The sequence below is a fragment of the Apostichopus japonicus genome, chromosome 17, assembly GCF_037975245.1.
Source record: "Apostichopus japonicus isolate 1M-3 chromosome 17, ASM3797524v1, whole genome shotgun sequence".
NCBI classification, from domain to species: Eukaryota; Metazoa; Echinodermata; class Holothuroidea; order Aspidochirotida; family Stichopodidae; genus Apostichopus; species Apostichopus japonicus.
This window is the reverse complement of record NC_092577.1, coordinates 34,095,031-34,111,153: the sequence shown is the minus strand read 5'-3', so window position 1 is coordinate 34,111,153 and position 16,123 is coordinate 34,095,031. Positions and strand designations below refer to the sequence as shown.

Below are 16,123 nucleotides of genomic sequence, written 5' to 3'. Positions count from 1 at the left end.
GGAGACGCCGGCGTTAACCACTAGGCTATACACTCCGCCTTGTTGATAATGAAACCTGATACCTTGTTATCTTTTATCTAGACCTGAGATGTCCACGCTGCTATGTGCACTGTGTTGTGGGTATTGACTGTGATGTTTGTATTGACTGTACACTAATGTCTATTTACAGATGGTAGCAAGCTGTATGTGTATTTTCTGGGATCAATGGTGGTGTCTAACACTTCTGTTACACCGCATTCGAAACTAGGTCAGATAACCAGCATGAGACGTTTCTTTGTGCGGGAGTCTCCACACCCTTTAAGGAGAAGTATTTATATCCCATTAATAGAGAAAGAATTATGTTTCAATTGGTAGCATGCAACTTAAAATTTTGCAAACATTAGATACAATCAAACAATAACAAGGTTCATTTACAAGGTAATCTACTGCCCTTTATTGCACATTAGTCTGTCACATCAGAAGGTCACAGCTTTCAATAATTATACAAACAAATTCCCCTGATGGGTGCTTCGTTAGATTCCTGCCATTTTCAAGTTTATCAATGTAATAAGTTCTGAATGTGGCAATGTGTAGAAGCTTTGGGATAATCTGTGGATAAGACTGCCAGACTATCAACAAGATTCCACATCCATGCAACTTCAACTGCTTCCTTCACCTCCTTGCAGATGTACCACATGTCCAAAAAAAAGTCAGCATTGGTTAATGTAATTAAAATCTGGCTTTCTCCTGAGCTGGCAAATACACATGAATTGTCAAGTACAGAGGTCAGTGTGAAACCACTGAAAGATCTTCTCAGCTTTCACGAAAACAAAGACTTGAAGCCAAATTGACAGAGGCCACACTGATACCATTGCACTCTCATAAGATGAAGGTATCACACACACTTCATTTTGCTTCTGCGATGCAGTGCCTGGTAGACGGTCACCCAATGGATGTTTTAACAACTGCCTGGTTTATAGAGCTCTGCAACAGATAATTCATCCTAATGCCTAGTCGTCATCCTGTCATGGCCTTGAGCAAGTTGAACCCATTTCAACACAAAGCAGCTATTGAATTCTTGTCTAGGTACTGTCAAATCCACATCACCATCATTGCTGGTTCCAGCTACGCTGACCATGATAAAAGAGTACAATGAGGTTTTTTTAATTCACCCAACAGAGCTTGCATTCCAGTACCTTTGGGCAGCTGAAAAGATATTCAGAAATTGTTATATATGAGTGTTTGTATGCATGCATATGTGTGATTTTCTTGCTTTACAGAACAGCTCCAGTTTGATAAGCTATGTAACATGGAAACCTGCCAATCATATGTTTGAAATAGGACAGGCTGAAACGATTCTTAAATGAAAAGCTTAACGACTTCTTGCATTTTTATACATCACTGTTCAGGTAAGGCCAGTAAGGGCAGTATGAAGAATAAGTAACAATTCATAATTATCATTATGGCCATTTGCTGTCTGCATAATAACAAACTGAATGATGTCATCAGCCCTGTGCTCAGTTGACAACACTGACAAGTAGGCACACTATGTCAGTGTGATCCATGAAACCTTATTAAGGACATGACAGTATAGTATATATGTTAATGGAAAATACATAAGCTACAACATACACCAGTATTCAGTTGTTGCAGGTTTTTTTTTTCTCGACAGACCCATTCAATCTGTTGCACCTACTATAGCCTAGTACTACATTCCTGAGAAATTAACACCACAATATCAGTCTTAGGTTTGCCCACAGACTCCCAACTATTGCTAACTCCTACACTCAAGTATATAGTTTAGTTTAGTAGAAAAAAAAACCAGGAGAGACATTCAAGTCCCCATTAAGGACCCTAAGGCTATATGAGAGGAATAAAACTGAGGACATCAAATGTCATACCCAATTACAATGCTTAATGTACTCATCCAAAGTATTCTTAAACCCATTCACACTACTTGCAATTCAACCTTCTCAGGCAAACCATTCCATCCATTCACAACCCTTGTATAAGTTGTATTAGACTTTAGAGAAAAAGTTATGCCGAATATTAATCCTACTATGTAACTTCTGGAGTTTAATACAATGACCTCTGGTACAACTACTTTTTGGCAAACCTGAAAAGATCAGTGAAGCATAAATTGTCATTTTATGTGCAGGCCTACTTTATTTAATTGAAGGATCTATTAATGTAGGCCTGATGCTATAGTTGTGCGTCTGTAATCTAGCCTAGCCAGGACTGTGATGTGTGCTTTTCGTTTGTATGACTAAAGTAGGACTAGTAGTATGAGGCGTAAAATAAAACAAGTGTAATAACATGTTTTCAGCTAGTTTTCTATGCATTTCAGGTGTGAAGATAAACGTAAATGTCATTAACTAACGCATACTCTAATTCATTACCTGATATCCATTTTGTTCCTCGTATGCCTGTCAAAATCTGACATTCTGAGTCGCTTCGTTTGTTCGCAACGAGCACAGTGTGCAAAGCTGCTATATATTGTGTGTGGTGTTTTTCGTGTTTCGCGCAACTGGTAACGACAACTGGACCTATTTTGATGCCCATGGTTTGCGTGTGACGTCACAAATCGCCAGTTGGCCAAACTCTCTCTATATACGGCTCTGCCATATTCTAATATTGTTTTTATCATAATTGAGGATTATTATAAAATTGTTGGGGGAAGAACAAGAAGAATTAACCGACTTTAATTCAGTTTCATGATATTAATATGACGTCATCCAACTTTATCATGAATAATGGCAGTCTTTTCCAACTTCAAATAAATCGATACGGAGATAAATAAACCAATTCCAAGGCAAACCATGGGGCCTGGTTGGAGGGGTGTAAATTTAAATTTTGCATTTATTAGGCAGTTTGAAAATTGTGAAGGTTTATTCATTATGAGGACCCACGACCTTTCAACACTACACTTAACTACACCTAAGTCGTATGCGACCCATATTACACATTTTCAAAATATCATAGGTCGAATTTCCTGTATATCCAAAAGGCTTCTATAATTGTCAAAATATATATATATATATATATGAGAGATTAGATCTTGTACATTGTATTGCCTAATAATAAAATCTGATATATTGAGATAAAATATTTACTTACAATATTATATCATATTTTTTTGGTATATGATAATGACTTGAAAATGTCGTCTATTATGTAAAGCTTGACCTATTGGACCACAATGGTACCAAACCGACCGTGTATTGTTATATCAGGACCGCTGTTCATTTTATGTCACATATTTGGCGTTCCTTATTAACACCCTTCATACATCTCATACTCTGTTGTCCACTTTCTCATTATCGTCCGTCTCCATGCCTATTTCCTTCGTAGCCATGGCAACGTCGGCTGGTTCTTTAATTTCGTCGCCATTTTCATCACCTTTCTTGGTGACGGGCTTGTAGGTAAAATACGCGGCAGTGAAGAAGGTGATAGACAGGGTTCTAAATACGATTAAAATCAGGAACAAATATAGAGCAAATTGATCATTTTCGTAAAGCCAACATGTCCTAACATCATCACAGTCATCTTCCCATATCATGCATGATTTATCGATCAGTAAACCGAACACGATTGGGCCCGGAATAGTACCTGCAAAAAGTAAAACATGGAGAATATCTTTTTCTTTTATGACAATTGTTTTTAACGCAGTAGACATATGTACATAGGGGCAAGTTGCACCAAACAAGAGCCCGATCAGCTCACTGACGGACTGACTAACGGACGGACGGACGGACTAACGGACGGACTGACGGACGCCCACGGGATCATCCTTCTTATAGATTACACTGTAGCGTTATTCCGTACTTCCACGGGTTCATCTCTCATATAGGCTGTACTGTAGCTATATATTCCGTACGTCCAGGGGACCATCCCTAATTAGTAGTATAGGCGTTATGGAGATACACAATTCAATTTTCAATTTCTTTATTCCAGTGTTAATTACACAATTTATAAATAGGACACAAAATGGCAACGAGAAAATGGCAACGAGTTTCAAATTTCCATACCAGAGAAGTCTACGAAATATAAAGGCAGGAATTCTTCAAATGTCTGACAGGTCTAACTGCCTATAACTTACCTAAACATCTGTAAAATAGCGACTGTAGGCCAAGGGAGGTGGTCCTTTGGCTTATATCAACCACTCTGTAGAACAACAAAAATATTTTATATTAAAATATCATATATTTAGAAAATTAAGATCACGATTGGGTTGTGTTTTGTAGAGCGTGATAAATAATGTGACTAAACCAAATATGGAAAGAAAAAAACTTAGATTTGAAAAATAGGCCTATTAATATGCTCTCGTTTCATCCAAATGGAGAAGTGGTTAGTTGGAACGGGGGAGGGGTGGAGGGGGACGGGGTGGTCGGGGAAGGGGTAGAGGCATCGAGGATGAAACGAAACCGTGTATCTATAGCAAACCGACCTTTGTGTGTTTTCTTTGGTATACAATTCTCAATATAAAAGTATTAGCTAACGATTAGCGAAAAAAACGCAAAAAAAACTACTTCATATCAACATATACATATTAAATTAACATCATTAATACTATTATACATACACGACACAATATGTCACGGTGGTCATCAACATCGACTTTCGTGAGTATCCTATATATATATAATTTGTATACCTATCCAATCCTTCGAGCGGTTGGTTGCGCTATGCTAATATACATATATATATATATATATATATATATATATATATATATATATATATATATATATATATATATATATATATATATATATATATATATATATATATATATATATATATATATATATATATATATATATATATATATATATATATATATATATATATATATATATATATATATATATATATATATATATATATATATATATATATATATATATATATATATATATATATTTATATATTTATATATTTATATATTTATTTATTTATTTATATACAATGAATGAATTGTAAAACACACTTTCAACAATAGCTATACTATACTGATATAGCTCTTGCGTTAAGTGACCATTCCATTAAAGATGTTTTAACTTACTCGAATATTCCGGTTACATTGGGGACGATAGAAGCCATCGCAAAGAATAACATAAAGAACGCCAGTACAGCGAACCATCCCAGGGAGTTGCATTCTTCGTAACATTTGCCTTCAACTGCAGTCCCCCCTAAGCTACCGTCACCACCAGGTACACACAGACATTCTGAATATTTCTGTCAGATCAATAAAATAAATCATCTATGATGGAGATATCCTTCGGAATTGTGTTATTTTGTTCATTGAATGCACGTTCTATAGGTTACGCCCATTATTATAATTGTCTCATTATTAATACGTTGGCGAATGCGATAAACCAGAGTGATATATTTGTTTACGTGCGACATGTGACGTTATGTGCTGTGTTTGTATGCTATGGTATAATGCGATACATTATGAACTGACGTGATGCCTTCGATAAATATATATGATAAATAAATAAATATATATAATGTGATATATATATATATATATATATATATATATATGTGTATATATATATATATATATGTATATATATATATATATATATATATAGCGCCTACAGTGGAATTTCGACCTTCCTTACCGGTTTCGAACCTCTGGACATACAATCAGCGTCCATAGCTTAGTGGTAAGGGTGTCCGCGTACAGAGCGGGAGGCCCGGGTTCGAATCCCGGTGGAGGCTGGAAGTAAGTTCACTGTTCTTGATTTTCCAACTCATTACGATTTTCAATTATATATATATATATACATATATAAATATAAATATATATATATATATAAATATATATAAATATATATATATATATGTATATATATATATATATATATATATATATATATATATATATATATATATATATATATATATATATATATATATATATATATATATATATATATATATATATATATATATATATATATGCCATATTAAAGAACCATAGCATTAACCAGGTATGAACGAGTGACCATTTTATTTACCCTAATGATTGTTAATAGTGTCGTATTCGATTCAAATAAAACACAATGCTGATTTCGAAATACAAATACCAGGAGATTGTCTTGTTATGGGAACTATTTGAACTTACTGTAGTGGCACCGGAATCATCTTGCTGTGCACAGCCCGCATGACAGGCGGAGTAATACATGACATTAGTGCTGGCGCAAACAGGATCGTAATCATCCATACACCTGCAGCCAAAATTACAGGCTGAGGTGATGTTCGATTCTCCGAGTTCTAAGTTCGTTGTTCTGAAAAGAAAGTTAGAAAGTAAGGGTCGAAAAGGGTCGAAAATGGAACGATTTCTATATAAGCTATAGGAAGTGACCTTCTCTGATTTATACTGTACCAAATATTGTCCTGCTGATTTATTTGTACATGGTATAAAATGTTTTTTTTTTCCTGGTTCTTGATCGGGTCACTTAGTATACCAAGTTGAGGTATAGGGCATCTTCTATGCAAAGTATAATGTTCCCTACATGTATGCCACTGCCGCCGTGCATGGGTACAAAAGTCTTTAAAGATTACAGGATTTGAATATTATGCCCTCAGGGGCGTATCCAGGATTTTCCAATAGGGGGGCGTCAGGCATGAATGATCGCCGTCCTGGGGGATGGGTCTAAGGGGAGGGGTGGACAATTTTTGCTTTCGAAGAAGGGCTGAAATGCAAAATGGTGCTATATGCATGGGCGGCGATCCGTACTTCCGAGTGGGGGGGGGGGGGATATGACCTTGTTGACTATCTAAGCGTAGCGCCACCATGAGTTTGCGCGAAGCGTACAAGAAAATTTTGGGATTAACAAACCCTCTAGATGGCCGGAAACGGCACTTCCCGAGGTTTCCAAGCGGGATATACCCAACTTTAAAATAGGGATGTCATGTCCGAAATATCTCATAATCAGGATCCAAAATACTTTTTTTTTAAATTTCGGGTGTTATTTTGGGAAAATTGCCCCTGTCAATCTTGTTTCAGGCGCAATGTTATTCGATGAAGAAAATGGCCTCATGCAGGCTATTATAGGCCTATACACATGCAATACACAATTACACATAGTTACATTCCTAGGTACCGATTGCTAGGGCATCCAGGTGAAACGTGTATTAAGCATTACCCTGGTAACATGAGATTCTCAGCTGTTCGAGGGAACATGTACGTGTGTAGGCCTACTATAGGGCCTATATGAATACTATGAGGGTGCATATATGTACTATATCAATACCGTGGGCGCAATAATACATTTTGTTGTTATAGGGCCAATGAAGCCTACAGTCAACTATTCTTGCTTTATAAAGACGCTTTATTTGAAAAGATCGCACTGCGTTTATGGTAGGCGAGAAATGAAGCTAAAAAAGAGCCGTACATTAACGATGATGCATAAATGTAGGTATGGAAATATTCTTATCCCTGGCATTTGGTGGGGGGATATGATGTATTACATCCCCTCCACCCATTTTCATGGGGGGATATATCCCCCCTCCCCCCCCCCCAGGATCGCCGCCCATGGCCATATGTGATCCATTTTTCGACCTTAATAATAAGCAACATTTCCAGTAAATATGGACACAAAATGCACAATTTAGTATGGCTGGCATGTCACTTAGTGTTTATAGTGATAATACAAACACAATTACCATCTATGTTTCTAAAACTATTATGCCGCCGAACTTCGCCAGAACCTTTTTTTGGAAAACAAAAAATAAAGCATACGGGAGGGGGGGGGGGGTTGAGCGATCACCGACATCTCACATAAAAGTCGTCATCAATTTTTTTTTTTTTTTTTGCTAATTATCTTTCTTTTTTTTTTGGGTGACGGCCAATAGGGGGGCGCGCGCCTGTTGCGCCCCCCCTGGATACGCCCCTGTGCCCTTCCTTAAACTGTCGGTGCCTTCAACAAGAATTTTGCTTGCGGCTGGCTAAAATACCTCAAAGGTTACAGAGTAAGGATATTGTGCCCTTTCTTAAATGTCGATGCCCCTTATTATAATTCCTTGCTATTGGCCTGTTCTAACTCTACAAAAAACAGTAAAGGATATGTCCAGATATTAGGGTAGAGTCAACTTAAATAATATGTAAATATCTAATTTAAGGATGAATAAAGCCATAATAAAGTGATCTACTTCTAGTATCAAAAGACGAACTTTTATAGCGAAAAGAACTATAGCATCAGACGGCTTTCAATTGAGATTGAAATATCTTGCCACTAATACAAGCATTTAATTGGATGGTTGATGTCATCTGCCATCGAGCAGCCTAACTCGAGGCCGTTGTAATTATTTATAAATTTGCCACGTTGTACTGTGACTTAATCAAGCTTTGCAAATAAACAGAAAGATAACCAAGATTTCCTACTATCTGCCGTAATGCCCTATGGCTGTATGCTTGTAGTGGGTATTTGGTATACCATACGGCTTGTTAAATTGTATTTTCCTTTTCTATTTATTGCCAAAATAATAATAATTATTGTAAAATAAATATAACTGTGAGTGTTTTGTACAATGATATTTTCAATAACCTTACATAGTGGGAAATAAAACGTTGCATATATTAATATTATTAATTACCCAGAGTAATCAACGGTAACACCTGCGAATCTCAAACCAGGACATTGAATGAACACAGCCGGTAGGAGGAACCAAGAAATGACCAGAGACACTATCGCAAATTTGATTCTTCCACGGTACTGCCAATTAAATCGTTTGATGACGTAACCACCTAATACACATCCCCCCAAACTGGATGGAATAACAACTAGACCTAAAGTGGTTTAAAAAAGAGAGATCAACAAGAAAATTCATTTATACATTGTTAGACTTAATATTTGATTTCTAATTTATCTTACTTTTGATTACGACATGATTACACATTAAGAGATGAGCAACAGCTTATAATCATCTATGTTTTAAACTGTTATTTTTCTACGAATTGTATTCATATAATTTAGTTTATATTGTGCATACAAATAGGCATGGCTTAATGTTAATAAAACGGGTCACACAAGGCCAGAGACTTGTCCAAGTTGGTGGGGGTGAGGGGGGGGGGCATGGAAATTTATCTTACCTGTCAAGAGGGCAGCTTCACCTGCCGTCAGCGTGTACACCGATTCCATAAATTTCGGTCCAAACACAGCAACGCAACTGACCATAAAGTTTTCAGCAGATGAAGCCATACATAAACACATGTAAGGCACATTAGTAAGTAGATTCCATAATGCCCGTGGGAAGTCCTTTACCTTCCCCGCGACGCCATCTTTTTCCTGAAAACCTGAACCTTTTTGTGCATTGTTCTGTCTCTGTCTTTCCATTTTTTTAGCTCCTGCGCGCAAAAAACAAAGAGATACAAAGGTACAAAGGTTGATACACGATTATGCGATATTGGAGTTTGTTTATTCATGGTAACGAAATCTTATTTACGGTATTTTTTTTAATTGAACATGCCTCATTTCAGAGCAGGATTGGAACCATGGAGAGTGTCCTGGGGGAGGGGGGGGGGCAATTCCCTACTTATGAAATACTTTTTGGCACTAAACCGAACTGCAAAGTTTGATATCATTTTGATTCGTGCATTAACATTCTTTGCTATCTACTTGTCTCCCTAGTCAAGTCACTGTAGAATAACAACATATACTTGAATATGCCATGCATGTTCTTAGGATGGCAGCTAACATTTAGCATTGCCTTCCCAGAAATCGAAGCCCAAAGGAACAAAGAAGGAACGGATTACATATATTTGTGGAACTGCAGGTAGTTGATTATATAGGTGTCCCTATAGTCTTAGTTGAGGCCGGTGATGTGAGACTTAATACGAAAGATCCAATCGATTTCTTTTGCGTTTACGTTCAGTTACGAATTTGAAGCTAAAGGCAATCAAAAAATATGTTAGGCTTTTGAGAGAAAATTATCCACTCATGTTGCTGTTATTGTACTATAACTGTACAAAATACTATAATTATTAATTACAGTATTTTATTCTATTGATATAATATAATTTCAAACATGTAGAAAATTATAGCCAACTCACCAGGTAATTTTTTTGGGAAAGCTAGGAGGGGTATAGAAACTAAGAGGGCGACAGATCCGGTGATAAGGAAGCCAAGCCACCAGGCACCAACCCATAATGGACTTGTCGGGTCAATACTGAGAAGTGAAATAAAGGAACGGAAAATACTTGCAAAGACTTTCATTTCTTTACTTCGAAAGTGGAGATATGCTAGCAGATCGACGGGGGGGGGGGGGGCGGCAGTGAATGAGAGAGATAGAGGGGTGTGGGTAGGTGGGTGTGGTTGCGGGTGGAGTAGGGAATGGCAGAACGGAACAATCTTCTTTATATATTGTATTCCACTCATTTTAGCAAGTTGCAAGACTAATTTACTGGTTACATTTGGCACCGTATTTTCACAAGATTTATTGTGCATAAAAACTTCAACTTCATAATTGGACGACCGATGATTGTTTGTTTTTGTTTGTTTTTTTGGAGTTGGGTGCAGTCGGGTGGACGGTAGTTGATAGCAGTTTGATATGAAAGGATAATGAATTATCATCGTTCCTATTTAATATTGTGGCAAAGGATGGATATGCAACACAAAGAGAACATGATGACATAATTTCAAGTAAGTATATATCGTGGCATTTTAACCACGAATTTGTCGGATGGATGGGAATGTACTAGGCTTAGTGTACCGGGGCTATTACACGCCTTTGACGCACTTTTTATGTGCAAGCCTTGATGAATGTATATGTAGCAATACTTTGTATTAAGAAAAGTCACCCAAAGAAAGGCCGAGAACCTTTGATGTATGTAAATAGCAAGACCACTTACTCAACTTCATCCGCTTTCCTGAGATCAGTATATATGCTAAGAAAGAGACCACCACAGATGTACCCTATGGCCGGAGCAAACATCCCTGCACCTTGGAAAACACCTGTTAGAACGGAGAGAAGAATATGCGGTACGTAATTTGTTAAAAGACCTGAACTCTTTTAAGAATCAAAAGTTTTGTTAAGCGCTCCCTTATACTCTCTCTACTGTCGAAGTCTCCTCAGCTGCCCCCGCAAAATGTTATAGTTTTGTGATTTTATACTTGGGGTTGGGGGGGGGTAACCTTTATAATGCAGCCCCAACGTCATTTGTCATTGAGCTGGGCAGGACGGTGAGATTGGGGAAAAGATCGTTTGGGGTTATAAGAAGTTGGTATTCATTGAATGTGACTTTACGTAATATCGTCCGCCAATGTAAGAAAGCAATTAAAATCAAAAGGTATGATCATGATGATACTATTTTACATAAGCCAATATACGTAAACGTACATAGTCGGTTGCTGAATTTCCATTTCTATGAGGCGGTAGTGCACATGATCCCATTGTATGAAATCTACCTTTGTAACAGCCATGTTCAACCCCACAAATATTACCCACTCCCTCCCCTAACCCCTCGACCCCCCCCCCCCCGCCAAGACATGACATGTTATTGGAATAAACGTACAACTGAGTTATTGATTAAAAAAAGGTACTGCGACACTCTCGCTGTATGTGAATCAAACCAAAGTTAGATTTCAAAATATCGATATTTACCAACAAACAGAGCTGCCATAGCCGGAAGTGTGCTATTATAGAGGAAAGCTAAACCGAGCGTGTACAGAGGGGAAGCCCCGACTCCATGGAATACTTGTGCGAAGACAAAGAACCAGTAATAACGGTTGAGATTCTCCTCGTCTTCGATTAGACATTTATCATCTATGAGCGTCCGATTACCACTGCAGGTCTCCTCACCTACATCCTACAGGATCGTGGAAGGATATGATGACGAAACTAAGGTTTGTCTGTATATCAAATAGCTATTGTACAATATGATACCGTACCATACCATACTGTACCGTACCATACCATACCATACCCCATCATACCGTACCATACCATACTGTACCGTACCGTACCCCACCATACCATACCATACCATACTGTACCGTACCATACCACACTGTACCGTACCATACCCCACCATACCATACCATACAATACCATACCATATACAATATACAATATGCCATATACCATATACCATACCATACCTCACCATACCATACCACACAATACCACACAATATAACACAAAATAATACCATACCATACCGTACCGTACCGTACCACACCATAACATACCATACCGTACCATACCATACCGTACCTTACCATGCAATACCATATCATAAAATAACATACCATAACGCACTGCACATTGTGGTAAACATACCATACCAAACCGTACCGTACAGTACATTCTCGTAACTTACGGTACCACACCGTACAATAATTTACTTAACCAAACCATACAGTTGCGCAACATATTACACCGTACCGCTCCGTACCACCGCCTACCGTACGATACCACACCATTCCGCCACGCCGCACCGAACCGTACCGTACCATACCATGCCATACCGAACCGTACCGTACCACACCATACCATACCACATCGTACCATAAAATACAATACCTTACCATATAATACATTTCCGTACAGTACCATACATAACTGTGCTAGACCATCCAGTAACGTACCATACCACACAATAACATACCATACAGGTCCATGCCATACTATACCATACCATTCAGTACCATACCATACCATACCATACTGTGACATACCATTACATAGTCCTACTATACTATGATCTTACCCCTCCATAGCTGTAGTCCTCTGTAAGAAAATGTGGAAGCGTAAACATGAAACTGCCCATGGCGAACAACAATGCGCCGATGCCAACACAAAATGGTTTGTGAGCTTTCTCGCCCAAGTAAGTTACGAACAGGATCACAATCATGACACTAAAATCGTAACAGCTAGATATGGATCCACTCCTGGTACTAGTAAACTTAAACCTCCTCTCCAATGTCGTCACGATGACGTAGACAAGCCCGTTAACTGCGGTACTTTGAGCCAAAACGAAGATAACCAGAAACAAGAGAATTCCACCCGGCCGGTTTAAACACTACAATAAAGAAAGAAGATGAAGATGAATGAGAAGATAGAGGGAAACCACAAAGTTACCTCAAAAATGTCCGACAGTTAAGATTCATGCGCATTCATTACCAATAATTCCAGTATTTATGTTTTCACATTTTACCTTTTTTCTGCCCTTTTCAACCAAACAAGGGCAATCATTACAAGATAAATTATTGGAAACTTTCAGTTCTTAGTTCACTTTTGTGATTTTCACAATTTGAGTGTGTGAGTGTGTTTGTGCAGGGAATCTGTTCAACTCCCCGATATGTGTGTGTGAGGGGGGGGGGATTGAGGGGGTGTTGAGGAGGAGGAGGAGGGAGGGTTGTTGCTGCAATCGATAAATGAAACAAATGTTTACCTGAATGCATTTGGGCCTATATCCAAACCAGCCACATTGTGGGTTATCATCCTCATCCAATTCTTCTTGCGCCTCGGTATCTTTATCGCTGACGTCATAATCATTGCTGTGAATATTCATATCATTTTCCTTTTGTTTAATTTTCTCTTCGTACGAAGAGTTGTCTGGTTGGTATCCATCGTTATCTAATCCTGTATCGTTGGTCATCTTGGTATTCTGATTAGTTAAAATAAAGATAAAAAACATAATTAAATAAAACAAAAGACATGATTTTGGCAATTCGCTCATATGCTAGAAAGTCAGAAACTGGTCACTAATACTCAAATTTCAGCAAGCTTTTTTTTTTTTTTAAATTTCTGCCACCTATTAAAGTAGATGCCTACGATGAGATCATTATTGGTCTATTTTAATACCCCTCAAAAATTCTGGGCATAATTTTAAAGATCAAAGCCGCTAGGAATATGCTCCAACCTTGTGCAACTATTAGCAATCTAAAATATTAATATAAAGTCAAGACAAATGCACTAGAAAATACTGATTTGAAACATCTCTATTCTTATGACAAAAGAATATGCCTTCCCAGCTGATCAAACCTGCACTTGGATAGAGAAGCATGAACCCCCCCCCCCCCTTGCACCACCATCCACCTCCCCACCTCCCAAAAAAACTGATTGAGGGAATGAATAAGACAAATCATTTTATCAGGTGAGAAGATTAATTCTTCGTAATATGTGTAAAACGGGATTAACCTTTGGATGAGATAGAGATGGGCGACATTGTTTATATTTCGGATTTCTTGTAGGTCAACACACAGTTTTTCACATCATACGATTTGACAGGGGATAATTACGACGGACAATCTACGGAACGCAAAACAAGAGAAAACAAAGTAAAAATTTGAAAACCTTCAAGAGGATTTATTCATGTTTGATACTACAATTGCTGACTGTGAGGAGTGTGGGCGACAAAAGGCTCAAACACTGTCTAAAATTATGTTATACCACTGAAATGCCCAGGTATATTTTATTTATTCTTTTAGTTTCCAGATATTATCGATATTTATCTTTGAAGATAAGAGAAGTGCAAAAAAAGGTCAAATATAGGCCACTGTATCTCGCAAAAATAAACAAAGAAAGACGAGATCAAGTTATCAAGAGATCGACTGATAAATCTTTCTGTATTGTGGTTCAAAGAATGACAAGAGTCCTACAAACTTTCCAAGTAGTTAAGTTTGTTCTTGAGTAATGAAGTTACATCATAGTTATCTAAATAACAACATAGTCATACGTATTAAAATATAGTTATACAAATTCCAAACCACGTGATATGCTATATAGTGCAATATTCTATATGGGGATTGCCCAATTAAGCCTTTAAACACTGTCCGTTTTCATTTGTGTTATGCTGTTTAATATCATGTCATTTGAACTGAACTACTCAAACTACTTTTTCAAATAAGGGAGGGGTGTCCCCCTCTCCTTTGAGACATTTTTGAACAATTGAAGGTCCTTAGATGCGATCTGGTGCAAAGTTTTCCCAGTTTCATCATTATCATATGATATCATATTATCAGCTATTTTGTTGAATTATTCTTTTACATATTCTTTTACATATTATATCAGAAAGACAAACATAGTGCTCTTTTGCAATTTTTCCAGTAGGATGATTCTTGTGTATTGTCCAATGTCTGGACTTTAATACATTTGACGAAGTTAACTGATGGACAATATAAACTTATATTTAGCAGTGTAATAATTATTTATAGGAAGCGCGTATCACGTACGATTGCTACTGCTTAGCTTCATAACATGCTGTTCGTGCAACAACTTCTGACGAATCATAGAAAGGATGAGAACGCACGTTGTCGTCGTCGTTGTGCATACGGTTCGTGACACTCCATCGAGTGCGGTTAGGTAGGCTATATGTATTTTATTACGCAGTGGCTAACTGTAGGATTGTAATAGGCTATATGCTAAATATAGCTAATTGCATCTGCCAAACTAAGTAGCTGAATCAGTAGGTGCGAATTTTACTACGATTATAATCGAGCGGAGCTGACGAGTATTCAAGATCAAAAGAGCACTGACAAAATATCATGCCAAAAAACAACAGTTTTTAACATTTTTCGACACTGAAAGGGGGGAGCAGTCGCTCCCCTGCTCCCCCTGGCTACGTCCCTGACTGAGACAAGACCCATACCACAAGATCCACCCCGTCCTTCTCCATATACCCATCGGTATCAAGGCTCAGAATGCATGAAAGTTTGTACTTTGTTCGTCAGAAAGGTAAAAAATCTGTAAGTTATACGTCGCATTTCTTTAGGTGAATTGATTAAGCCGGACATGAACTAACATTATTGTAATTTTTTGGGACACATATTTGACAAATCTTACAGGGTTTTCCCTATTTAATAACATTAAAGGTTAATGCAGTACTCACAATGTCAAATCGGTAGAATATCTACTGGATAAAATCCAAGTTCTGAAGTTGGATATGCCAGATCTCTTTAGATGAAAAGACGATTTGGTATTTCCTGAGGTGGTGATGTAACGTTGGTTCTATCTCAACTGTTAATGAACAAACGGTTTCTCTTAAAGTCGCTCTACTGTGCTGATTGTCAGATTATCAGTGATATAACCTGTGAATCGGATCACACAAACTAACGACTAATGTTTGTCTACGGATTATGACGAGGAGAGTGTAAGATAAGAATGAATTCTAAACGTGTATATAATT

The 16,123-nt window shown here is 37.5% G+C and overlaps 1 protein-coding gene across 2 annotated transcripts; it reads right to left on the bottom strand.

Moving 5' to 3' along the window:
* Positions 1 to 2,606: 2,606 nt before the first annotated feature.
* On the bottom strand, positions 2,607 to 15,950 carry LOC139984852 (solute carrier organic anion transporter family member 4A1-like). 2 transcript variants are annotated; one of them, XM_071998953.1, is made up of 13 exons: positions 15,827 to 15,934; positions 14,137 to 14,247; positions 13,388 to 13,603; positions 12,704 to 13,015; positions 11,596 to 11,800; positions 10,844 to 10,946; positions 10,046 to 10,161; positions 9,086 to 9,340; positions 8,590 to 8,782; positions 6,116 to 6,278; positions 5,045 to 5,217; positions 4,079 to 4,143; positions 2,607 to 3,588 (listed from the first exon to the last, which is right to left on the bottom strand). In XM_071998953.1, exons 3-13 carry the CDS (start codon positions 13,592 to 13,594, stop codon positions 3,272 to 3,274), a joined length of 2,109 nt encoding a protein of 702 aa, XP_071855054.1. In that variant the 5' UTR covers positions 13,595 to 13,603; positions 14,137 to 14,247; positions 15,827 to 15,934; the 3' UTR covers positions 2,607 to 3,271. The 2 variants fall into 2 exon arrangements, with proteins under 2 accessions (XP_071855054.1, XP_071855053.1); XM_071998952.1 differs by lacking the exon at positions 14,137 to 14,247 and having other exon boundaries at positions 15,827 to 15,950.
* Positions 15,951 to 16,123: the final 173 nt, after the last annotated feature.

Bases quoted from the DNA above. Each gene is read 5' to 3' on its own strand.
- LOC139984852 (XM_071998952.1), bottom strand. From the start codon at position 13,594: ATGACCAACGATACAGGATTAGATAACGATGGATACCAACCAGACAAC. The intron at 9,341-10,045 runs GTGAGTTGGCTA...TTTTGCGCGCAG, and splicing joins TTTCCCAAAAAAATTACCTG to GAGCTAAAAAAATGGAAAGA. The intron at 8,783-9,085 runs GTAAGATAAATT...AAACCACTTTAG, and splicing joins TGAAGCTGCCCTCTTGACAG to GTCTAGTTGTTATTCCATCC.